Source organism: Podarcis raffonei, chromosome 13 (genome assembly GCF_027172205.1).
Source record: "Podarcis raffonei isolate rPodRaf1 chromosome 13, rPodRaf1.pri, whole genome shotgun sequence".
In the NCBI taxonomy this organism is placed as follows: Eukaryota; Metazoa; Chordata; class Lepidosauria; order Squamata; family Lacertidae; genus Podarcis; species Podarcis raffonei.
This window is the reverse complement of record NC_070614.1, coordinates 21,403,794-21,429,581: the sequence shown is the minus strand read 5'-3', so window position 1 is coordinate 21,429,581 and position 25,788 is coordinate 21,403,794. Positions and strand designations below refer to the sequence as shown.

At 45.5% G+C, this 25,788-nt stretch overlaps 1 protein-coding gene across 1 annotated transcript in view; it reads right to left on the bottom strand.

Moving 5' to 3' along the window:
- Positions 1-4,159: 4,159 nt before the first annotated feature.
- Positions 4,160-25,788, bottom strand: part of ZNF652 (zinc finger protein 652) — a 33,822-nt gene continuing 12,193 nt past the window's right edge. Inside the window, exons 2-6 of the mRNA XM_053363428.1 lie at positions 18,755-19,877; positions 11,602-11,749; positions 9,484-9,599; positions 8,410-8,554; positions 4,160-6,974 (exon numbers count right to left, since the gene is read on the bottom strand). Of these exons, the coding sequence (XP_053219403.1) occupies positions 6,454-6,974; positions 8,410-8,554; positions 9,484-9,599; positions 11,602-11,749; positions 18,755-19,657 (1,833 nt within the window). The 5' untranslated portion in view covers positions 19,658-19,877 and the 3' untranslated portion in view covers positions 4,160-6,453. The remainder of the gene's footprint in view (positions 6,975-8,409; positions 8,555-9,483; positions 9,600-11,601; positions 11,750-18,754; positions 19,878-25,788) is intronic.

The following is a 25,788-nucleotide window of genomic DNA, read 5'->3' as shown; positions in this document are numbered from 1 at the left end:
ATACTTCCAAGCCCCACGCATGGGCTTCTGTAGCATTTGCAATACTGTATTTTTGCAAGAACACTGGCGTTAGAAGGGCAGGGAAGGAGGCAGACTGGGAGAAAACGTTAAGAGGAACCTTGGAATAAGTGGGCGGTCAGTAGGAATTATGCAACACAGAAGCGACACACCCTTTGTCCTAGGACAGCATTATCCAAAATTCCATGTTTGTTTCAAGCTCACATACGCACAGGGGATCCAGTTTCCTCATTTTCCTTCTACTGTTGCGTTATAATTATGCACCCTCAGTTACTACTGATAAACAATGCAATTTAGCATTTTAATTTGCATAGAAATTAGTGGAAACAGATGCTGTGCAGAAGCGATGCAGTCTTGACTTAAGAGGGACAGAATGTTGCTCATTTTGCTTAAGGATTTAGCAGCACCTGCCATGTTGCAGAGGACCACTCCATATGGACACAGTACATTGGGTTGCCTGAAGGGCATGCACTGCCTCCACAAACGCTCTGGGAATTGGTGGGCACCCAACACACATGTCCCACACGCCCAATGGTAGGACCAGAGCAAAGCTTAACACAAATTAACCGTGATGTTAGGTTAAGGAGAATAAACTCAAGCACAAGAACAAAAACGGGCAACCATGTTCAAGCACTGCAGCCCTGAGCCCAAAAGCAGGTCGCTCCACACCATCAGTTCCCTTCAGAGCAACCTGAAGGCAGTTCTCTTTTTAATGCAGTTGGTTGGCAGACTGGTAGCCTGCTACTTAGCAGCACTGAGCACCAGTATAGCAAAGCAAAATTATGCCCCAATCATCAGAAAACCAATTAAAATGAAAAGCAAAACCTTAAGCAAAGAAATGCCAACAGCCTGCTGCTCTGACAGTTTAATACAAATGCCATTAAGATTGAATTATATTTAAAAGTATGTTTTAGGGAGATGACTGTAGAAGTATTTTATCATGGAGATTTTAAAATGTTGCCCTAGCTGCCAATACCCAACTACTCATTACCTCGAGGGTGTCCCTTTTTCTCAAGAACAGTTTCTTTATATAACATTTCTTTCCCTGTTGAAAAGTGAGTACAGATGGGAGATAAGGTTGTTAATAAGACATGCTACAGAGCACGACAGAAAAGTCATTTTGCAACAATGCCACAAGGAAGGTTTTCTGTTCTCAGTGTCTAAGATTTAATTTAATTTTAAAAGAAAATATGTAAGTATATAAATATGGGCGACAGGAATGGACAGTGTTTTTATTCACAGTCCGCAGCGGACCTGCCAAAGAGGTTGCTTGTTAGAAAAGGGAACATGGAGTCTCTTCTATAAGCAGCAACTTCCACAAGCTCCTAATTTTGCAAGTTTGCTTCGAGTGCCAGCTAATGCACCATAGCTCCAGCATTTATTCCAAACTGCATCCACGTCTGCACATAATGCAATAAATAAATTGAGGGTGGCTTATTTCTGGTTTGCAATGCGCAACTTATTTTTACTGCAACATGCTGACAGAAGTATAATATGCTATTGTCAACTTGCGCGTTGCATCTATTATCCAATCTTACTACGGTGCCACCTGCTGTAATCCTGAAAGCCAAACTGCAGGAATAGACTTAAAACTCAGAAGCTTATTCAAAAAGCCTTTGCAATTGAAACAAGAGATACAGATGCCAAATCAATATTATAGACTCTCTTTTTCTGTGTGTGATGGCATTAGTAATATCCAACTAGTCTTTCAAAACACCCACTTTCTGTAGGCTTTTTAAAACTTGTTTGCTCCACTCCAGTACTCTCGAGAATAGGAGCCCAGTGATTTTTAAATGAGAAAAGTAACTCAACTTTCAATTCAGTAAAACCAAGATAAGCTAGTTCTTAAGTCTACATGGAGTAACTTTGGTGGCAAGGAACTGCACCCTGCTGTTCAGCAACCTTGGCAAAACAAATCCCAAGTAGTTTGCCATACCCACTGCTCAAGCACTTGTGCTGGGGGGAAAATGTACAGTGGTACCTTGGGTTAAGTACTTAATTCGTTCTGGAGGTCCGTTCTTAACCTGAAACTGTTCTTAACCTGAAGCACCACTTTAGCTAATGGGGCCTCCTGCTGCTGCCCCCTCACCAGAGCATGATTTCTGTTCTCATCCTGAAGCAAAGTTCTTAACCCGAAGTAATATTTCTGGGTTAGCGGAGTCTGTAACCTGAAGCGTATGTAACCCGAGGTACCGCTGTGTTGAGTTTTAATCAGTTCTGGGAATTTCAGAAGGAACAGTGATCCTAAAACCCAGATGAGAAGACGTAATGATGGGGCACAGGTGATTTGCTGCCAGGAGTCTGCTACAGAGGCCCCTCCCACATCTGCAAAAATCTCTATGGTCATAGATCTAGGCTGCTGGTGGTTTCATCAGTGAGAGGCTCTGAAATGGGGCATTCGAGGGGCGAGTTGGAAGTGGTTCTGGATCTGCTGGATCCAAAGTCTTTGATTCCTCCGAGAAGCTCTAGGATGCATTTGAAGCTGGCAGAGCTAATTCCTCCCTTCCCTCTTGGTTTCAATGAGGGGATTAAAAAAAAGAGAGAGAATTGCCTGGGCAAAAATAAATAAAGAGGACAAAGGTGAAATCCCTCCTCGCTCTCAAAACAGCCAGCAAAACTGGCAGACTTTTGAAAATGGCAATCTGCCATTTCAGTCCCCTCACCTTAGCCACGGATGCTTCCTAACTTTCAATATGTCAGAATCACTGATCAGCTTGGAAGAATGCATTGATGCAAAGATCAGTCTTAATTATGCAGACATACTGTAGTGGCAAATTGTTAGTGCCTCTTTTAAAGTTTGAAGCAACTTGTAACTCAAAGGGATAGACTGTCCTTTCTGACATCAGAGCCAGTACAGCACTAGTTAAGAGCACGAAGAGGAAATCAAATATTCCGTTTAAGCAAAGCTGGCTTACATTGCCACCTGAAAATATTTGGAATGAGATGCAACAAACTGGATTCTTACAGCATTCTGAAAGTACCGGTATAACTGTCTGACACACTTCCTTCATGGATTTGCCAGGGTCAGGGCACTCATACTTTCTGCAGCATCTCAGGTATCTTTGAAGGAAATGGACTCCAAGGTTTCCCAAGCTAAAGTACTAAAATCCAAGTGTAAATGCCACTACTAGGAAATGAGAAGGTGCAATATGCAAAGTCTTATGGCCTCTGAGGGACGCACACAAAATCCATGTAACCAGTGCCTGTCCCACTTTTCCCAGGTTCAGGAAGTGATCAGCACGGACACCTCAATATCCCCAATACTGAGAACAAGTCAGACCCCCTCCCACAGAGCTGCATGTTCTGAAACCATTCGCTTTTAGGACAAAAATGTTGAAATTAATAGTATAACCATGAAATCAGTAGCATATCCATGAGTACGCGGGTGGCGCTGTGGGTTAAACCACAGAGCCTAGGGCTTGCCAATCAGAAGGTCGGTGGTTCGAATCCCCGCGACGGGGTGAGCTCCCGTTGCTCGGTCCCTGCTCCTGCCAACCTAGCAGTTCGAAAGCACGTCAAAGTGCAAGTAGATAAATAGGTACCGCTCCAGCAGGAAGGTAAATGGCGTTTCCGTGTGCTGCTCTGGTTCGCCAGAAGCGGCTTAGTCATGCTGGCCACATGACCCGGATGCTGTACGCCGGCTCCCTCGGCCAATAAAGCGAGATGAGTGCCGCAACCCCAGAGTCAGTCACGACTGGACCTAATGGTCAGGGGTCCCTTTACCTTTGTATATCCATGAATAGGTTTAGTTCTAATTCAGGCTTCCAAAGGACACATGGAGAAATAAATTGGCAAGGGGCTGCATTTGTCAGTAGTCCACAGTATCCTCATCCCTTTCAATTCCACCCCGACCTTTTTGTGTTGATGGAGGCTCTTCATGCGTTCTTCCGAACACACTTAGAACCTCTCCACAATCAGGAACTTGGCTTGGCTACGGCAACACAGCGGCTGCAAATCCATCCATAGGTAGGAAGGCAGATAGATAATGTGAGTCGAACTGCAGCTGCCCCCATCTGGCCACTTGCCAGGTGTACCCACATATATATATTAATACAACTCTCAAGTGTATAGAATCAGCTGCACATTCAAAGAGCCAGCTCAGCTGCTGTTTGGGGGAAAATAACACACCCGTCTCAAGTAGTAGGATTCATAAATAGCAGCCAAATACTGTAAATTTATTGAGAAAACCATTTTTTTGCAAAAGTGGATTACAACTGATTTAACCACAATGGTTTTTTTTTCTTTCTTCCTATAAAAGTAGATTTAACAAGCCAGTTTGTTGACCTGTGGCATATCTACACAGAACTGTAGGTTTGCAAACATGACATGGAATGTATAAAACCATTCAGGGTAGTTGAAGATGACAAACTGTTATGTATCAATTATTCACTTTTATAGCTAGCTTTACTACCTACAAAAGAGAAGGAACAGATGTTATCACATTTTTTTAAAAAATACTTATTTTTCCAGAAAAAAGGAGGAGATTTAGAGGTTTTTATTCAAATATGAATAGGTATGCAAAAGGCCTAACACTATTTTTTTAATGCAAAAAATCAAAGTTAATAGAGATGGTAAAAACACAATTAGCAACCTTGAGGTGCAATAGACAGGGCTTTCTGTTTGATCAGATGTAATCCCTCACCTAAGATTTAAAAGCCTAATTTTTAAAAAGAGAATGGCATGCTAGGGATCAGCATGATGGTCTCTGGGAGGGGAGGGGGCGTGAAATGAAGCTTAAGGAAATTTCACCTCTTTTAGTCATGAGTGTGTCACTGTGCCTTCTCCTCAAGGAGCCAACAGCTATTTCAGCTGCTTAAAACGGTGCTGTATTTCAGATTCCGTAAACTACATCTGAATAAGAACCATGACTCTCTGCATTCAAACTAGTTTGCCACAATTTAGTGCCACTGGAGACTTTGAGAAAACACAACTAGCAACTTGCTTAACATTCAAACATTTCTTTGCCACATACCTGTGAAACCTGAAGTCAAATCTGAAAGAAGCTATCCTATATAATATGCGTCTCTTTTCTATACCAGACACTGCTTCACTGCGTGCACATACTCTGTGGGTAAACATTTCAGGCAACATAACAACTGCGTTCCTGCTGATTCAAGGTTGTCGTTTTTACAAACCAAACCAAACAGCACCTTATTTGTGGTTCCCCACTTGTATCCTAATGAACTCTTGAATCTTTCGAGGAGGGGGGAAGCAAAAGCAGCATCAAGTATGATTCCCAGATTAAGTCATAGCTTAAACACATATCTATAAAATGAACTAGGTCCTAATGTATGCTAAAGAAACAACAGCATACAAATTCTGGTTGAGTTCTTCCTTGTATCTTCATACCCCCAATTTCCCCCCCAATGAGAGAGTCTATCCTTTCTGAAACGTTCTACACTTCAGTCCAGCAGAGGCAAGTGAAAAATGTTTGTGGGAATACAGTAGTTTAATGTTCTTGTCTAGCAACCCTCGAGTGACATTGAAAGAAGGTAACCGTCACGTTTAGAAAAACAACAACACCCTACAAATAAGTTATATAAAGTTCTGAAATCATCTCCACTTCTGAGGCAGCCTTACCAGAGACTTATTGGGTTCCTTCCTCTCCCTTTCAAAGCACCTTTTTAAGAGTAGTACAGATGTAAGAATATTTTCCCCCCTATTATAAGCTATTTGCATCTTTTTTTTCTTAAAGAATCACATTTGAATGATTATAAAAAATTATCTATTGTAACAACATAGGTCCAGCTACACTGAAAAAAATTACACCGCTTATTTGAAATACATTTCATTTTAGAAACAGGCTACTAAATAGGTCTATACAAAAACTCTAAAATAATTTTTCCGTATTAAAATAAAGAGTGTGTTAGGAGAACTACTCAAATGGGATTAAGTTTTGTTTACCGTCTTTTTCCTATAATGCTTGATATTCTGCGATCATGTGGCTGGCTCACTCCATAACCAGCACACACACACACACGCACAACCACACACACACACACAACCACACACGCACGCACACCAAAAAAAAAAAAGCTGAAAAGAAATTAACAAATACACAGTGATAATTAATGCTCTGGGATTTAGTCTCACAGTCTCTGATTAGTACAAAGGAAACCAGGCTCATCCCCTCTTTGAGGAGAAAGTCCGGGATATAAAAGCAAGCATACCTCATCAGCTGATATGAAATTATAAAAAATTTCACAAGTCTCAGTCATTTTGAAATCTAAAAAAGTCAACAGTAAAACGTGCAAGCCGAGTTGGGCTTCTGTCCTATCGGTTCCCCTGGGCTTGATGACCACTTTGCAGAACAGTCAAGATGCATGTGAAGTTCTTTCCCTTGGGGCTGCAGAAGCCACCATGAGATTTCTTGAGAAGGGAGCACACTTCCAGGTTCTCAAGACCAACTGAACGGCAGGCAGAAGACAAAAGCAGTTAGTGGTGCTGTACTGAACTGTTTTTCTCCGCTAGGTGTCGTAGAAAACTGTCTTCGCCTTGGCCCCTATGATTTAAAGGCTCACTCTTAAACAGAGCAGGAGGTGGGGGTAAATGAGGGACGGGGGGCACAGGGACAGGGAGGTGATGTGGATGGTGGGGGTGGAGGTGCAGGTGAGAATATGGGTGGGCAATGGGGCGGGGTGGAAGCGTGCTCACTGGGTTCATATTGATTGGTGGAGTAGGAGCAGGGACGTTCTGTGTGTTCGCAATGGAAGGTACAGTGGTGGCAGGAGAGCTTGTGGCTAGTGTGATCTGGGCAGCTGGTGGCACGTTAACAGGACTGGTAACACGGAAGCACTTCTCCTTGTGTGCCTTGAGCATGTTGGAAAAGCGGAACCGCTGGCCGCACACGTCGCATGGATATGGCTTCTCCCCTGTGTGAGTTCTGCGGTGTCTCTTCATGTTGGGGCGGCTGGTGAAGCTTTTGCCACAGATTTCACAGATAAAAGGCTTCTCTCCTGTTGGAAAATTGAAGGTGGAAATTCATTCTCCACCTACCTCAATCAGATATTCATCAACCGTAGGAAAAAACAGATCTACAATCAAAAACTTTTCAAAGGCTGAGGAATATATTAGGTGCTATGTTAAAGGACTCAAGACTTAAAATCACACAAAAATGATCTTAGCTAAGCAATGCTTATGATGCCAACTTGGTTTACATCCTTGATGCTTCTCTACTTTTCATGCCCAGAGGCTGCACTTCTCCAGTTCCTTGACTCTCAATATAAAATGGGAGCTATCCAAACACTCTTTCCACCCCTCATCCTTCAACACAGCCCTAAACCTTCTCCTCTGCAGTCTTGCTTGCAGAGATGACCATGTGCCCCGGGATCCTATCCCTTCCAATTTCAGTTTGCCATCTCCCCAATTATTCTTCCTTTTCAGCAGAATATAATCAGCCTATTCTCCAGCTCCTTCTGTATTGTGTTCAAATGAATCAGCAAGACAAAAAGTCCTCTTTTGACCTATTCCACCCTTTTATCTATGGTCACATTTTTTCTTTTAGATCTTTCCTCCAAATTCCCGGAATACGGACTCTATTCTTGCTGTCTTATCCATCTCTTCTCTCAACCTACCACAACTGGCTCCTGCTTTCTGCACTCAATGTAACCTGCTTTATAAGTAGGCAGACCATCTGGTTGTCAGTACACTCTGGCTAGCAGCAGCCCTCCAAGGTTCCAGAACCCGTCTTTCTCCCTGAAAGCGGACAGGGTCCATGTGTCACTGCAACTTTCACTTCGGCCTCCCATTTACTAACCTCAGTTCTTTCCTGTTTAGCTAACAACTCATTCACCTCTATCATTCAGACGATGCAACACATCGTCCCAAATCCCTATGTTCTTTTCCCATCCCCTTCTGTTTCCAGCACAAACACATGCTTAAAGCTCTCCAGCTCCCATAACTTTCAATACTGGATGCTGCTCTTTAAGGCCATAACTTCTCTCAGAGCACAAAAACTCTCCTCTAAACCTGTATTTTCTGGGAAACCTGGATCTTAACCATTTGCATTTCCCCAAGTGCAATTCTGTTTCCTTATGCCTGGTTGTTGTTTATCCTTGACTTTCCTCCACTGTACATCAAAATTTTTAGACTGGGCAAGAACCTGTCTTTTTCTTTTCATGTTCTGCATTATTGTTATGAATAAAACCGAGGGGTACATGCTAGTGAATCTCTTTTTTGTGGACGGCGTATGACCTTTTTTGGTCTAGTGCAGTGGTTCCCAAACTTGGGTCTCCAGCTGTTTTTGGACTACAACTCCCATCATCCCTAGCTAGAAGGACCAGTCGTCACAGGATGGTGGGAACTGTAGTCCTAAAACAGCTGGAAACCCAAGTTTGGGAAACCCTGCCCAGTGTACTTTCACATTATAGAATAAAAAAAGTACATCTTTACCAGTGTGGGTTTTCATGTGCTCATCGAAGTACTGCTTCATGTTGAAGTCTTTACCACACCACTGACACATAAACTGCTTGTGTCCAATGTGGATGCTCATGTGGGAACGGAGCTGGTACTTGTACTGAAACCTTTCATCACAGTTCTACAATAAACAAGAGGGTACAAGTCTTTCATTTTGCAATAATCAGGGTAAAATAAGCTATAATACAGCAGCAATGTATCCCATTGTGAAGAGACCCAAAAGGCTCTCATTCTGATTTAGCTTTCATTATGCCTTACCGCACACAGTTTCAAGGCTGCTAAGGCTATCATAAAAACAATTGCAATAAAATCCTGTTGTGCTAATAAGTTCCCAGGATAGTTTCTATACTATTTCAAAAATTACACCGTAAAGACTTGATCAGTTTATTGCGTTGAGAGAAACGAAACAAAAATATTCTTTCAGATTTATGGACTGTTTCTTAAGGGCAAGGTGGAAAATTTGTAGTGGTATATGTAGAGAGCAGGAAATGAAATGGGAGAACTTTGTTCTATTTCATTTCCAAGTCGAAACACCCAAGAATCAAGCTTTCGAAATGTAAGAATCAAAGTAAGTGGCAATACTGATGCACATACTGGATTGGGTCCAACAAAGTCATTCCATTCACGCAAGAACTTCTGCCTGCACAATGGAACTTCTTCTTCCCCTACCCAATTTTTGCAGATAACATTTTGGGGGGGAAGGCAAAAGCTTCAATTTGCTTTTCTATAAGACTATTTCTTTCTCGCTTTCACCTTTGACACTCATAGTTTTATTCTTCTGCTGCCTACGCTAAGATAAAATAGTCAGAATTTGCTGTATGATGGCAAGAACATGGTCAGCCGGTCAGCTGTAGTGCCTTACCATATAGTGAAGTGTATTTTACAGTGTCCCTGCTACTTCACACTGTGATGATATGGCACAATTAATCTCACAGTCAGGCAGCAGACAAGCAAGAAACAGTCTAGATGTTTGTTCTCCATTGTGCACGTTTTTCAAATTCAAAGTAATTCCCAACTCTAACTGCACCCTGAATTAGCAAGAGTGCATACCTCACACCGGAAAGGCTTCTCTCCCGAATGCTGCAGGGAATGAACTTTGAGTGACATACTGCGTTTGAAGGATTTCCCACAGGTTTCACATGTAAATGGCATGTCCTTAGTGTGTGCTGAAAAGACAAATTAGGGAACAAGTATTTAGAGAGGAGAACAGTAAGCGGTGAAAACAATGCTAAGTTCTATCCAAAATTCCACTCTGCTGTGATGGGCAAAAAAAAAAAAAAGAGGTTGGAAAGGGTCAAAAAGCCGCTGAGTCCAATCCCATATACTGAGAAAGGACGCTTCAAACCAACGTACTAATATCCATAATGTTTATTTTATTTCTATAGTGCCCTTCAGCCAGAATGCTTCCCAGGATGGTTTATAAGAAAATAATTACAATATAAACGAAATAAAACAATATCATAATTAGATTTTCCAAATCCGTTTCTCCCCCGGAAAAAAAATCAGCCCCCCCCATTTTTCTGGGTTTTTTCTCCAGGCCTTCCCATCTCTAGTCACAATAAGAACCAGCAATTTAAAATGGCATGTGAAATTTGAACCATAAAAAGCCCATTGCTGCGCACAACAGCCCCAGAGGAGGAGGGACCCAAAGAACACATCAGATATGTCCATAGAGCCATTACTAATTGAGAAAAAGGCTAATAATCAGACTATGAGAAAAACTTTCTTCTGCTGAAAATCTTTATAAGACCCCGGGGATGAAAGTAAAAAAACTACCTACATAAGACTTAATATCAAGGAAGAAAGCAGCCTTTTACTATCATGCCTACCCTGCTCAACATCACACCAGTATGCTTAAACTGCCCAGGTGTATTATTGGGTAAAATAACACACATCAAAGCCAGCACTTGGTGCTCCTGCACTGGGCAGATTTAACAAAACAACTGAATAATAAGGTAGTCTGGCTTTAGAAATGTCAAGTTGGAATATAAGATCTGGTATGATCTTCTAGGTTGTTGGTTAAACAAGTTATTCATTACTGAGCCAGAGTTCTTAGCAGGATGCTGTTGTAACCTTTGTGTCTTGGGCAGATTCTGCTGTAACTCAGCTTTGTTGAAGAAAATGTTTACTAAGAAAGAACCTGGTTGGAAGGAAATAGTGTCGGACTTCAGACCTGATAAGACTTGAGTTCAGATTCCCCCTTGAGGGTTGCTGTGAGGCCCACGTGCAGATGTGTTTGCATTCTTGTGCACGGATTTGATTTGCAACTGGGACAGCCGTGCCTGGACTGGGAGAGCCTGGCCACAGTTCAGGCACTGGTGACTTCAAGGCTGGATTACCGCAATGCACTCTCGCTGGGACTTCCCTTGTGTTTCATGCAGAAGCTGCAGTTAGTGCAGAATGCTGCAGCCTGGTTGCTGACAGGCCCTGTCTGCATGGAACACCTCAGCTCAGAGATCTACCGGGCCAAGTTCAAGGCGTTAACTTTAACCACAGGACCAGCACTTCAGAACTCCCTTCTTAAAACATTTTTGTTTAGGCAAAACCGATGCAGACCATGTAGAAGTTGAGTTGTATCTCTTTGTTATGATTTTAGTAATTATGTTTGAAATTGTTTTTGTTTCTTTTAATCGAGAATCTGAATGTTTGGTTTTTGTTCTGTTGACAGCTCTGTTGTTTTCACCATCGAATGGTATATAAATTTTGCAAAATAGAAGAACAGAATTTGAATTTCAGAGCAAAGGTAGTTTTGCTGGTGCAGGTAACAGCACTGATCTCACCAATAGCTCTGCTGGTTACAGCATGGTGCTAGCAATGCCAAGCTTGCTGGTTCAATCCCCGTAAGGGACAGCTGCATATTCCTGCATTGCAGGGGGTTGGACTAGATGACCCTCAGGGTTCCTTCGAACTCTACAATGTTTTTCCCCATGTGAACCTTCTGTTGATAAGGGCATTTCCCTCCACATTTTGGCCTCAGCTGCAAATAGAGATGGCAACGGCTGATGAGAATGAATAAGGTTATAGTACTTGGAGAGGAGACATAGACAGATCATTTGTCTATTTATAACCCAGGAGGCACTGGCAACAGTATAAGGAAAGTACTTTGAACGTTCTCGGAAACAAGCAGCAGAGAGATAAGGAACCACAATATGGGCAGCAAAAACTCACCAACCATGTGCTTTCGCACGTGAGCCATTGTGTAGAACTTCTTCTCGCATATCTCACAGGAGAACTTTTTCTCTGCATACCCATGGACAATCTTGATATGCTCATGGAGGGACCATAGCTTCTTGAACGATTTATTACAGGAAACACACTGAGGATGGATGGGACAAAGAAGTGCAATTCACACAGAGCTCATTTCAGATGGGACAAGCCAGCTGTAACTGAAATGCAGTGAAATAGGGAAGGAAACCACAACCCTAGATACATTATTTTGTGGCAACTGCTGAAATGCCACCCACTTCACTGTAATTCTGCTGCGCCGACAGAGCTCAAAAGCTAAATGTCCGATTAAAGAATGAGTGGGTTGTTCTTGGACTTACATCGCCACCTGCTGCTTCCGAACAGCAGCTACATCTAGATTAAAAACCTGGTGGCTGTGATGGGAGTGAAACCAATCCAAGATTGGTGTGGATGGGAAAGAAAGATTAGGATTACACTATTACAAACCCTATTCAGAGGCTAATATATAACTTGTACTAGCTGGTTTAGAAGTATGCATGCACATGAAAGCTTATACCCAGAACAAACTTAGTTGGTCTCTAAGGTGCTACTGGACAATTTTTTCATTTATTTTAGCTGGTTTAAAGACAGTGATATTCTAACTCAGATAAATAGCAGGTTTTCATTTGTACAGAGTGACTGGAACTTGTGAAGTCTAGAAAGCCCTATATTACGCAAAAAGAGTAAATCTAAAGTGAAGCATATTTGCCTTTCTTATCCAGATTCTAGGAATCGCGAGAGTTTGGACAGTTACTGAGACTGGAAGGAAGGAGTAGAACATAACATCCAAATGTTTTCCTTCTACCAGGGATTTATGACCAATTAATCACATCTAAACAAGTTAATGTAAGTTGGAAGTAATGACCCTTGGTTGCAAAGGGAGACAAATTTGAATTTATCAATTAGTAAAGGTAAAGGTAAAGGTACCCCTGCCCATACGGGCCAGTCTTGACAGACTCTAGGGTTGTGCGCCCATCTCACTTAAGAGGCCGGGGGCCAGCGCTGTCCGAAGACACTTCCGGGTCACGTGGCCAGCGTGACAAGCTGCATCTGGCGAGCCAGAGCCGCACACGGAAACGCCGTTTACCTTCCCGCTGGTGAGCGGTCCCTATTTATCTACTTGCACCCGGGAGTGCTTTCGAACTGCTAGGTTGGCAGGCGCTGGGACCGAGCAACAGGAGCGCACCCCGCCACGGGGATTCGAACCGCCGACCTTTCGATCGGCAAGCCCTAGGTGCTGAGGCTTTTACCCACAGCGCCACCCGCGTCCCTTATCAATTAGTAGTCAAAATAATTTTTGTTGTTTTAATAACTAATGTCTCCATTTTCTCCAAACACAACTCCAAAATGGCTGAGAAAAGTAAAAATTGGATCAACACAGCATATAAAACACCCTGTAACACAATTTACATCAAGTACTAGACAACATGATTATGAGCTAGGAATGTATATCGGCACAAACCTTAACACAACCCCCAATGACCCAGTTATGCACATGGCTGTGTGTACTGTGAGCTTAAAAACTGAAATTCTATACCAAGAAAAGCTGGATTTTGCCCCCCCCCCTGTATAAATTATGCTAAATGTATCAACAAAGGCAGTTGATAAAAGTTAAACAGCATTTTAAACAGAAATACTTAATACTTTCTTCTAACACTTTAAAGAACTTTGAAAGTTTCGAACTCAACCCCTGGCATCCTTCGAACTAGTTAGCCCACTCTACAGTCCACCTTAGTGGACTTCAGGTTGTGACTCTTCTTTAATTTACTTGTAGGATTCAGGGAGATATGGAGACAGAAGTTAACTGGATTCGAATTCCAAATGAACATGGCAGGAGGATTGTCCTAGCTGAGACAGTGGTAGCAGAATGAGGAGTTGGAACTAGTGAAGTGAAGCAGCAGCAGCTTCTGTGCTTCAGTGTACCAAAATCATACCCAGGTACAAAAACTGGAACCTGGAATAGCAGAGGACTTCTTGGAGGGATGAATGAAAACAACCGGATCCCAGCAATAATAGCAAGCACTTGGAATACAGCAATTACAAATCTATTGAACACATGAGGTTTCCCTGATCCAAAACAAGATCCAGTTCTTTAGCCATGGTACTTAGCTCCAGTGTCTGAGGAATGACAGCTCTGCAAGTTTTCCACTTCTTAGCCACCAGATGCAGGTATGTCACCACCCAAACAGGCAATAGCTTAAAAGGCGGCCCATAGTAGGAGCTTCGGAAGGTTTGCCTATTAGTTCCCTTAGTCCTTTGCTACAGATGATAAATGTTAACACAATCAGAATAGCTGGCTTCTGAGTACAGGAACCCTAAGGAAGAGAGCTAGCAGTTGCTAGCGCAAAGTTCTGCCAACTCATTCATCAAACATTTGCTCCCACAAGGATCCCATTTTCATATTCATTCCTGGACTGCTTAGGGTAATAGTCTCTGACATCAACCCCACCATTTACAGGCCCTGCAACCCCAGAAGTTTCTTGTCGGAGTTCAATCTGCTCTGCTGCAGATAAGACTGCCCAAAAACTCTGCCTAGTTCTTGGAAACAACCTATACTGATCTGATATAGTATTCCAGCAATGCAACACCTGATGCAATGACTATTTACACAGGCAACAGATTAAGAGACACTGATACCCTTTGTACATTTATCCCATTAAAATAAAATTAAACAGCTTAAGCAAATTCAAAATACGCATCAATATACTGAATGCTTTTATCCAGAAGGTTTTAGATTTATACAATCACTTCAAGATCTAGCACAGGGTTCACCCTGGACTAGTGCCCCAGATTCCGAGTGTCTCCCCCCCCCCCCCCGGTTTTAAAGCAAGTCACTAGCTCTCCTAGAAAGAAGGTTATGGGGTAAAATGTGCAGGAATCTTCTAAGTGATTTCTGTGAAACAAGTGAGCGTGATGTGGTCATCTTGTATATTTTTCGTGGTACTGTTCTTAAAACAGCAACAACATTTGAATGTATGTGTATGGTTGTCTGGCTAATTTTATGTTACGCCATTCCCCATGGCAGCTATTTTGTATTATGCCAAGCCTAGTGACATCCATTTTGTGTTATGCAGCATGTCCCCATGACAGCCATTTTGCGATTGGTGCCCTTAGCACTCTCTCAAAATTTGAAATACTTGCACTGGTTGAAAAAGGTTGGCAAGCCCATTCTAGAAGCCTAAGCCTAAAACATGTTGATGAGTTTACGAGTAACTTCAAATAGTTAACGACTACATTTACAGACCTATTTGATTCAGATTTACTCATAAGCCCAAATTCAACAGGACTTAACCATCAGGATTGCTGGTTTAATTGCTCCACCTTAGCAAGCCAATGTAATAAGGATAAATGGTAATGAAAACTTTTGTCAAATGGGCAATGACAGTTGTTCGACTGTCTTCTTTGTGACAATTTACCTTCAGATTTAAACAGCAATATGAGGGCACATGCTTTGCATTGAAAAGGTCCCACGTTTAATATCTGGCATCTCCAATAGGCATGGGAGATTCTTGTCTGAAATACTGGAGAGCCACTCCCAACACAATACTGGGTTAGACAAATCAATCATTTGACTCAGAATGAGGCAGCTTATGTCTGTCTGGGGCCTGATCCACATGTCACTTCAAAACCAGGGGTGGGGAACATGGGTCAAATCCTTATCGCTCCTACATCCTTGTGGGCCAAAGTTGATGAGTGGGCAGGGCTGTTTGCACAACATCACAGTGCCATTAGGTGATGGTCACCAGGAGTTCAATGCAGCCTGGGAGTCATTTTGGACTCGCAGCTGTCCATGGAGGAACAGGTCAATTCTGTGTCCAGGGCAGCTGTTTACCAGCTCCATCTGGAACGCAGGCTGAGACCCTATCTGCCTGAGGACTGTCTCGCCAGAGTGGTACATGCTCTAGTTATCTCTTGCTTGGACTACTGAAATGCACTCTACGTGGGGCTACCTTTGAAGGTGACCCGGAAACTACAACTAATGCAGAATGCGGCTGCTAGATTGGTAACTGGGACTGGCTGCCGAGACCACATAACATCGGTCTTGAAAGACCTACATTGGCTCCCAGTACATTTCCGGGCACAATTCAAAGTATTGGTGCTGACGTTTAAAGCCCTAACGGCCTCGGCCCAGTATACCTGAAGGAGCGTCTCCACCCCCATCGTTCTGCCCGGACACTGAGGTCCAGTGCCGAGGGCCTTCTGGCGGTTCCCTTGCTGTGAGAAGCCAAGTTACAGGGAACCAGGCAGTGGGCCTTGTCGGTAGTGGCACCTGCCCTGTGGAACACCCTCCCACCAGATGTCAAAGAGAAAAACAACTACCAAACTTTTAGAAGACATCTGAAGGCACCCCTGTTTAGGGAAGCTTTTAATGTTTGACACACTACAGTGGTACCTTGGGTTACATACACTTCAGGTTACATACGCTTCAGGTTACAGACTCTGCTAACCCAGAAATAGTACCTTGGGTTAAGAACTTTGCTTCAGGATGAGAACAGAAATCGTGCTCTGGTGGCATGGTGGCAGCAGGAGGCCCCATTAGCTAAAGTGGTGCTTTAGGTTAAGAACAGTTTCAGGTTAAGAACAGACCTCCGGAACGGATTAAGTACTTAACCCGAGGTACCGCTGTATTGTATTTTAATATTTTGTTGGAAGCCACCCAGAGTGGCTGCGGAAACCCAGCCAGATGTGCAGGGTATGTATGTATGTATGTATGTATGTATGTATAAATAAATAAATAAATAATGCACCACGAAGGGCTTGCAAAGAGCATCACAGACCAACAGGCCTGATGGTTGGCATTGTCTGCCTTGGGAGACAATGAAGGAGTGTGCCTTTGGGGGTGAAGTCAAACGGCTGGTGCAGTTCTAGACAACCATACACATGACATAATGCTAAGCCAAAAGCTAAGCCAAAAGCAAAAACACTGCAACCACAATTTCAGCAACATGCACTGACAAATTTAAATAATAGTTTAACAATGCAAACCAGGCCATGGGAACAGATTCACTACCATGTTTTTGGCATCTTTATGGAGGGTTGTGGGGCACATTAGGAGAATGAGCGAGTTTGGAGGGCAAACATTTTGGGTGACACATTTTTTTTTGTTGGGGGGGGGGAGAGAGAAGGAATTCACTGCTTCTGGCTATGAGATGCCTGGAGTAGTTTTTCCTTTTATAAACTTAAAAAGTTATGCTGCTGTTGTGGCTGGGCTGAGAGATCAGCTTTATGGTTCCCTTCTCACTTCTTTGCCATACAGTTCATTTTTCAAAGCTGTAACGCTGATTATTTATCAACAAAGCTTTGAGCTGCAACTTGGTTTTTTAAAAGTACTCAAGGAAACACTAAAATTGTCCCCATTTTATGTAAGCAGGAAAGTCTTTATCTGAAAGCAAAGCACTTTCCCTCTTCACTTGGAAGTCCCTGATATTCTCTTCCCCACCTTCACCAACGGACACAAATTATGTAAGGTGAGAAAGGAGGCTTTGTCCCGCCGTAGCTACACGTGAGACTTATTTGTTAAGTAAAAAAGGTGAATAAGGGGCAGTTTCAGAAAAGTTTATAAAATTATGCAGAGTGTAGAGAAAAACAGACAGAAAAGTCAGTCAGTCAGTCAGTCTCTCTCCCCCTCTCTCTCTCATATAGTACTAAAATTCAAGGGCATCCAATGAAACTTACTAGAAGGAGATTCAATACAAACAGGATCATTTGGTCTGATGTAGCAGGGTTGCTTTTGTATTTTTAATACCCCCTTTAACATGCTCTTTAACATTATCTAATGTAACCAAGTCATCCCACTAGCATGATCCAACGATTCACATGTTTGTCCCTGCTTTTGTTCTCATCCTAGCAAAGCAACCAATTTATCTGTATCCGCCCTTTAAGAATTTGATGGCCCTGGTTTTCAGAGATGGAGAAAATTCAAGGCTGAGAATGTCAGCAAGCATCCTAAGACGGTTTGCTTTGAGGGTTTCTTCATAAGTACTTGTGCTACACAGAATCTGGATGTCAATGCAGTTTTACTTCCATTGAAGTAAATATAGCAGACACCAATGCTGTATTACTTTAGATGCCTGGGAACTATTTTTAATTTAGTAGGTCTACCCAGACATATAATTTAATTAGGTAATACTTTATAAAAGTTTTGTTGCTTTTATTTGTTTTGTTGATAATTGTTTTATTATGTACACCGTGTAGGATTTATTTTTGATTAAGCAGTCTATAGGATTTTCTAAATAAAATAAAATGCAAGGACTCTGAATAAATAAAGTTTGTGATGAGGAGAGAACCCAGAACAGGATTTGTGGTGATTGTATGCAGTTTCTATAGGACTCTTCATAAAACCTACAGCTTCACAATCCCTACTTCATCTCTTTGTGGTAGCAGCGGTCTCTCTCCCCCTTGTGGCACCTAGAACAGTTTCACACAAGATCATTCCATACATAGTTCTTTAATGTGTGTACAAATGTCTATTTCACAAGCAGACATAAGCAATAAGTTGCAATAAGCCATCTAGTATACTCAGACTCCTGTCCATTTGTTACACATTAGTGTTTACAGCTTTCCTACATGGAAATACTTTCGAGGTAGGAAAATAGTCTTGCATGAAACAGCACCTGGATCCATCCTTGTATTTGCCTGCCCATCAATTCAAGTTTTCCCTCCTTCCTTATCAAAGCATGTCACACCACACATTCTACAAGCAGAATTACTAAAATAAATACAAGTTTTAAATTCAGCCTGTCCTTAGAACCTGAATTGCCTAGGGCACAGCAAGCTCAGCTTCATGTTCATGATTGTTGGAAATAAACTTCTGCTCATACTAACCAGCACAGAGTGCATTAAGCTCTATTTTGAAGCACCTTATATTTCACCTCACCTGTAATGTTGTGTAGAAAAACCCTAAGAGCCACTTCTTACTCCCTCCCTTTCCCACCCCACATTCATACAGGTAAGTTTCCTTAGGTGCGCAACAGGAAATGCCGACAGAAGCAGAAAGGCTTGGGACCTTGTTCTCCTCAAAGGATTTCCCCCCTTTCGAAGTGTCCAGGGGACAGCAGAAGGCAGGGAAATCTTGCAAGCAGGCAAGAGAACCTACCTGAATGTTTTTTTCACAGTCTGTTTGCTGGTGGAGGGAGAGCTCACTTTCTAGAACAAATTTCTTCCCACACTTGTCGCAGATCTGCATGCGCCTGTGAGTGACGTTCATGTGCTTCTCCAGATACCAGCGTGTGTTAAACACCCTGGGGCACTTCTCACAGGTCAAAGTCTCCTTTTCTTCACACTTTGATTTCTGCACAGGTGCCTTGGGCTCCTTTGCAGCTTTCTTCTTACGCTTGGGGGGCTCAACGCTCTTTCTACGGCCCCTTGTAGTTCTGGAAGTAGGGGAAGTTGTGGCGGCTGCAGCAGATGCAGCTCTCCTTGTCCTCCTTTGTGCAACACTATCTTTCTCCTCTCTTTGCTCTTTTTTCTTCTGCCTCTCATTCTCCTCCTCATCATTACTGTCTTCAGTGGCCTCTTCCTCCCCACTGTCACCCTCCTCTTCCTCACTGCTGGTCTTAAGAACAGCAGTTTCTTTGGATTGGGAGGGGACCCCCTTCTCCCCTTTTGAAACATTTAATGTTTGGTTGTTAAGGTTTACCTCTACTATTATCTGCTCCCTTTTGTAAGTCACTTCATCTTCCTCCTCGTCCTCCTGCAAGTCGTCAGAGTTCTCCCTGTCTTCTTTCACGGCTCGGACCTCTCCTACTGTTCTGTCCTCCTTGAAATATGGCTGTTCCTCTCTTTCATGGAGATGTGGTTTACTTGCTTTTGGGTCCACCAATACGGAGTAAGGACTCCCAGACTCCCTTTTGTAGACTTTGGTGGACAAATCAAGTTCCTGGCTGGCACCATGGTAGAAAGTGGGTGGCACTTGAGCTCTGTCCTCTTGCGCCATCCCTGCTACATGTGTGCTGCAGTTTTTAGCCATCTGCTGGCAAGAGCTGGCTGTTTCATTCATGGGGGCTCCCGATTCATTGAGCACCTTGTATTCCAGAATACCAAGGAAGTAACTCCTCTGGAGCAAGATGAATTGTCGGAGAGAACTAACACATGACTGCCTTGGGGAAGCAGAGCACCAAAGCACCCTGTGCAGGTCATGGAACTCTGGCTTTACAGCACGAGGAAATCGGCAGCAGTTCACAGGAAGAAAGCTGCCGCTCAACAGCTGAACATCTTGTCTAGAAAAGAAGGAGAAAATTAAGTCAGTGGCTTAAACATAACTAAAAGAACTTATCCCTGTGAAATCATTGGCTGCCTAACCTAAACAGAGTACAGGATTTGCCGCACAAGTTGTTAAACATTCTTATTAATAATGGCTTATTCATCTTATTGCTGGGGGTCGGGGCGGGGAATTAATTCTACTGCTGGAAAATATGCGGCTTTCATCTGATCCTCAGAGCAGAGGAAGGTCCTGAAATACAGTTCCAAATAAATGGCCTCATCTAATTGAAAGATGGCACATAACAAAAAATAGTTTATCCAAGGTCAGTCACCAGAACTGGCATTCGTCCATTTAACATCATTATTAACATACTTCCCTATTCTTATGTTCAACACTACAACAGAATTAATGTGCTGCACAATTAAACTTCATTGAATTGGTACAGTAAAATACTTCTCAGATTTAATTAAAAATAATAATAATCACACATTTATTCACACATAATTGAAACCTCTTGCACACACTAGTCCGCCCACCCATCAGTTTTGCCAGAAACAAATTATGAGCCCCCCAGGTATCCAACTAAGTTGTATGGTTCCTATGTGTCTGCAAGTACACATTCAAAAGACATAGATTGTAATGTAGCATAGAACTTAGCATTCCCTGTCCTTTGCTTTTATTTTTTTAGATGATTCTAGACCAAGGGTTGGCAACCTAAGGTCCATGGGCCATAAGCGGCCCATGGGGGTTGCTTAACCAGCCCATGGACCCCCACCACCCACTCGGTCAGCTCCCGTGCACTGCTCTAAACCGGCACGGAGTGGAGCGGAGACTGCCTTCTGCAAAGCTGGGCAGCTTCCCATTGGCTGCTGGAAGCTCCTGCAGCCAATGGGAAGCTGCGCACGCCTCCTCCGCGCCGGAAATAGCGTTTGCGCATTCGTGCGTGCACACTCTGGCCCACCGCGGCATCTGCAGGACTGTGAACCGGCCCAAGGCACAAGAACTTTGCCAACCCCTGTTCTAGACCCAACAGCTGTGACATCCATATTAAAAACTCATGGGTAGTGCCTAGTGAAAAAGCTTCTCATGTTCCTAGTTCACCTGGTTACCTGTCTATAGCACAATACTGTCTGCTCTGACTAGAAGCAGCTCTGAGCAGTCTTGGACACAGGTCTTCTCCACTCAATCCTCTTTACTAGAGATGCCAGGAAATGAACCTGGGGCCTTTTGCACGCAGAACATGTGCTCAACCACTGAGGTACAGTCTAACTCAGAAGCCAGAGAGGATAGGAATTTCAGGGGTGGGGTATTTCATCACCATCATTTATATCCCGCCCATCTAGCTGGGTTTCCCCAGCCACTCTGTGCGGCTCCCAACAGAATATTAATGATAATAAAAGAGCAATAAAACATTGAACATTAAAAACTTCCCTAAAACAGGGCTGCCTTCAGATGTCTTCTAAAAGTCAGATACCGTATTTTTCGCACGATTGGACGCACCGGACCATAGGGCGCACCTAGCTTTTTGGGGGGGAAATAAAGGAAAAAAATTTCCCTTTATTTCCCCCCCAAAAGCAGGTCAGGGAAACCGAACCAGGTCGAGGAACAGCGGGATAGTGGCGCTGCGCCTCCCTGCTGTCCCCCGAGCTTGTGGGGCTGGCTGATGTCTGCCTGGCGCGCGGGGCGCTCTGCTTCAGGGTGCCCCACCCGCCGGGTGGCAGGCTGCTGTCCGCAGCGTGGGGAGCCTTGCGGGGAACTCCTGCAGGGCTCCCCACGCTGCGGATGTCTGCCCGGCGCAGGGGGTGCTCTGATTCAGGGCGCCCCGCCCGCCGGGCGGCAGGCTGCTATCCGCAGCTTGGGGAGTCTTGCGGGGAACTCCTGCAGGGCTCCCCAGGCTGCGGATGTCTGCCCGGCGCGAGGGGCACTCTGATTCAGGGCGCCCCGCCCGCCGGGCGGCAGGCTGCTATCCGCAGCTTGGGGAGTCTTGCGGGGAACTCCTGCAGGGCTCCCCAGGCTGCGGATGTCTGCCTGGCGCGAGGGGCGCTCTGCTTCAGCGGGCCCCACCCGCCAGGCAGCAGGCTGCTATCCGCAGCGTGGGGAGCCCTGCAGGGAACTCCTGCAGGGCTCCCCAGGCTGCGGATGTCTGCCCGGCGCGAGGGGCGCTCTGATTCAGGGCGCCCCGCCCGCCGGGCGGCAGGCTGCTATCCGCAGCTTGGGGAGTCTTGCGGGGAACTCCTGCAGGGCTCCCCAGGCTGCGGATGTCTGCCCGGCGCGAGGGGCACTCTGATTCAGGGCGCCCCGCCCGCCGGGCGGCAGGCTGCTATCCGCAGCTTGGGGAGTCTTGCGGGGAACTCCTGCAGGGCTCCCCAGGCTGCGGATGTCTGCCTGGCGCGAGGGGCGCTCTGCTTCAGCGGGCCCCACCCGCCAGGCAGCAGGCTGCTATCCGCAGCGTGGGGAGCCCTGCAGGGAACTCCTGCAGGGCTCCCCAGGCTGCGGATGTCTGCCCGGCGCGAGGGGCGCTCTGATTCAGGGCACCCCGCCCGCCGGGCAGCAGGCTGCTATCCGCAGCTTGGGGAGTCTTGCGGGGAACTCCTGCAGGGCTCCCCACCCTGCGGATGTCTGCCCGGCGCGAGGGGCGCTCTGATTCAGGGCGCCCCGCCCGCCGGGCGGCAGGCTGCTATCCGCAGCATGGGGAGCCCTGCAGGGAATTCCTGCAGGGCTCCCCACCCTGCGGATGTCTGCCCGGCGCGAGGGGCGCTCTGATTCAGGGCGCCCCGCCCGCCGGGCAGCAGGCTGCTATCCGCAGCTTGGGGAGTCTTGCGGGGAACTCCTGCAGGGCTCCCCACCCTGCGGATGTCTGCCCGGCGCGAGGGGCGCTCTGATTCAGGGCGCCCCGCCCGCCGGGCGGCAGGCTGCTATCCGCAGCATGGGGAGCCCTGCAGGGAATTCCTGCAGGGCTCCCCAGGCTGCGGATGTCTGCCCGGCGCGAGGGGCGCTCTGCTTCAGGGCGCCCTTTCGCGCCGGGCGGCAGGCTGCTATCCGCAGCTTGGGGAGCCTTGCGGGGAACTCCTGCAGGGCTCCCCACGCTGCGGATGTCTGCCCGGTGCGAGGGGCGCTCTGATTCAGGGCGCCCCGCCCGCCGGGCGGCAGGCTGCTATCCGCAGCTTGGGGAGTCTTGCGGGGAACTCCTGCAGGGCTCCCCAGGCTGCGGATGTCTGCCCGGCGCGAGGGGCGCTCTGATTCAGGGCGCCCCGCCCGCCGGGCGGCAGGGTGCTATCCGCAGCTTGGGGAGCCTTGCGGGGAACTCCTGCAGGGCTCCCCACCCTGCGGATGTCTGCCTGGCGCGAGGGGCGCTCTGATTCAGGGCGCCCCGCCCGCCGGGCGGCAGGCTGCTATCCGCAGCGTGGGGAGTCTTGCGGGGAACTCCTGCAGGGCTCCCCACCCTGTGGATGTGTTCCCGAAGCGCCGGGCGCTCTGCTTTCAGGGCGCCCAACGCTCCGGGAAGCAGGCTGCTATCCGCAGCCTAGACACGGCTAGCGGAGCGCTAATCCCGAAGCTTGGGGCTGCGGAGCTCAGCGCGCCCCAAGCTGCTGGGTGCCGGCAAGGTCTAGACGGCTAGCGGAGACCTTGCCGGCACCCAGAAGCTTGGGGCGCGCTGAGCTCCGCACGCCCCAAGCTTCGGGATTAATGCCGCGCTCCGCTAGCCGTGGGAGAGCTGGGTCTCCCACGGCTAGTGGATAGCTTCCTGAAGCCTGGAGAGCGAGAGGGGTCGGTGCGCACCGACCCCTCTCACTTTCCAGGCTTCAGCGAAAGCCTGCATTCGCTCCATAGGACGCACACACATTTTCCCTTGCTTTTTAGGAGGGAAAAAGTGCGTCCTATGGTGCGAAAAATACGGTAGTTGCTTATTTCCTTGACATCTGATGGGAGGGCGTTTCACAGGGCCCTCTGCCTGGTTACCTGTAGCTTCACTTCTCACAGTGAGGGAACCGCCAGAAGACCCTCGGAGCTGGACCTCAGTGTCTGGGCTGTCATGTGCTCTATATAGTTCCTTTCCTATTCTGCTATGTACACACACTTCCTTGATTTACACAATTTATTCAGGTTTCAATATTTGGGTTTTCTTATTTAAAAGGTTTTATGCTACCTTTCCAAAGTTTCCCCAAAACAACTAAGACTGCCACTTATAAAAATCAACAATGTTGCTTATAGGGTTCCCCCCCCTGTTTTGTTTTTCTTAAAACCACAACCAAACACTATAAAATCAAACAATCAAAAACTCAGAAACAACCGGGGGGGGGGGGAGCAGTCAGTTTTCAAAGGCCAACAGTTTTGCCTGCCTTTGAAAAGCCAACAGGGAGGTAATTGTACAAACATCTCTTGGGAGTGAGCTGCACGGCATCAAGGCTGCTATGGAAGAAACCCTGCTGCGGAGTCAGCTCATGCTGGAACACATTTCCTAAGATAGTTAGGACCAATCTGCTTAGGGCTTTAACAGCAAGAATAAGCTCTTCTGAACTGAACCTGGAATGAATGGATACCTCAAAACGGGTCAATATCAGACCACACATAGAGGCTTCTGCATTCTGCACTAGATGTTTTCAAGTCATTGTCAAAGGCAGCTCCATGTAGAACACAATATTCTTGGAGGCAACCAATGTTATGGATAACCATGGTCAGGTTTCTATTTTCCAGCAACAGCCATAGTCAGTATATCAGCCAAAGCCGATAAAAGGCACTCCAGGTTGTAGCCATCAGCTAGGAATTGAGGAGCAACACTGAGTCCAGCAACAAACGTAAGTTACAAACTTGGTCTTTACAGCAAAGCTGACCCTATTCAAAAAAGGCATTTCTTCAACCAGTCTACTGAGTTATCATCAGCTATCTTATCTTAATTTAGTTTAAATTCTTCCATCTGTATTTAATCCACCACTGATCACACACATGTATTCTAGAACTAGGGTGTCTTGCCTGGGTTTGATGAAAAGTAGTAGTTTTTTTGTGTAGCAAGGTGTCTAAGACAGTGGATTTATAACTGTGGAATAAGGCATATATACCAGACACATTTTTGGACTGATCTGCTTTCAGCAGTTACATAACTATTCCAAAGTCGAAGATGCACACTTGCTACATAGTTTTCAGAATACATATAGTCCCTAAGGACATGCCTCCTACAGTGTCTTTTAGGTGCAGTCACTTTTTCCATGCTGCAGGGAAGCACAGCAAAGCAAGAACTCAAATGGCAGAACCAATAAAAATGAATTGTCCACCTGCCAGAGGGGGGGGTGTGTGTTCTGGCCAGCGTGCACAAAAAAAAACCCCAACAGCTCCAGTTTGCTACTGCCATGCCTTCCCTTCAAAAGCTGAAACATTAAAAAGACTCTTACATACCAAGTAACTTTCTTGACAGCATGTAAATGCACAAACAGCTTAGGTTTTTGCCTTTTGACAGCAAACCGTACTACAATACACTGTGATCAATTGCTCCCTTCCAGGTCAGTTTCTATACAGCTTCATAGTTGCATGTACTTTGTGTGTCCAAATAAAAACCCAAAGATTAATTATGCAAATAGCATAGGCATACATTATTTCAGGGGTCAGCAAACTTTTTCAGCAGGGTGCCAGTCAACTGTCGCTCAGTCTTTGTGGGGGGCTGGTCTATATTGGGGGGGGGGACTGAACAAATTCCTATGCCCCACAAATAACCCAGAGATGCATTTTAAATAAAAGGAGACATTCTACCCATGTAAAAACACTCTGATTCCCGGACCGTCCGTGGGCTGGATTTAGAAGGTGATTGGGCCAGATTTGGCCCCCGGGGCCTTAGTCTGCCTACCCATGGTCTAGAAACTATGTTCTACCAGTAGTTTCCATTTGTGATTTCCCCCCCTAAAGAAACTGGTTTAGCAAGACAACCAAGCAACTGC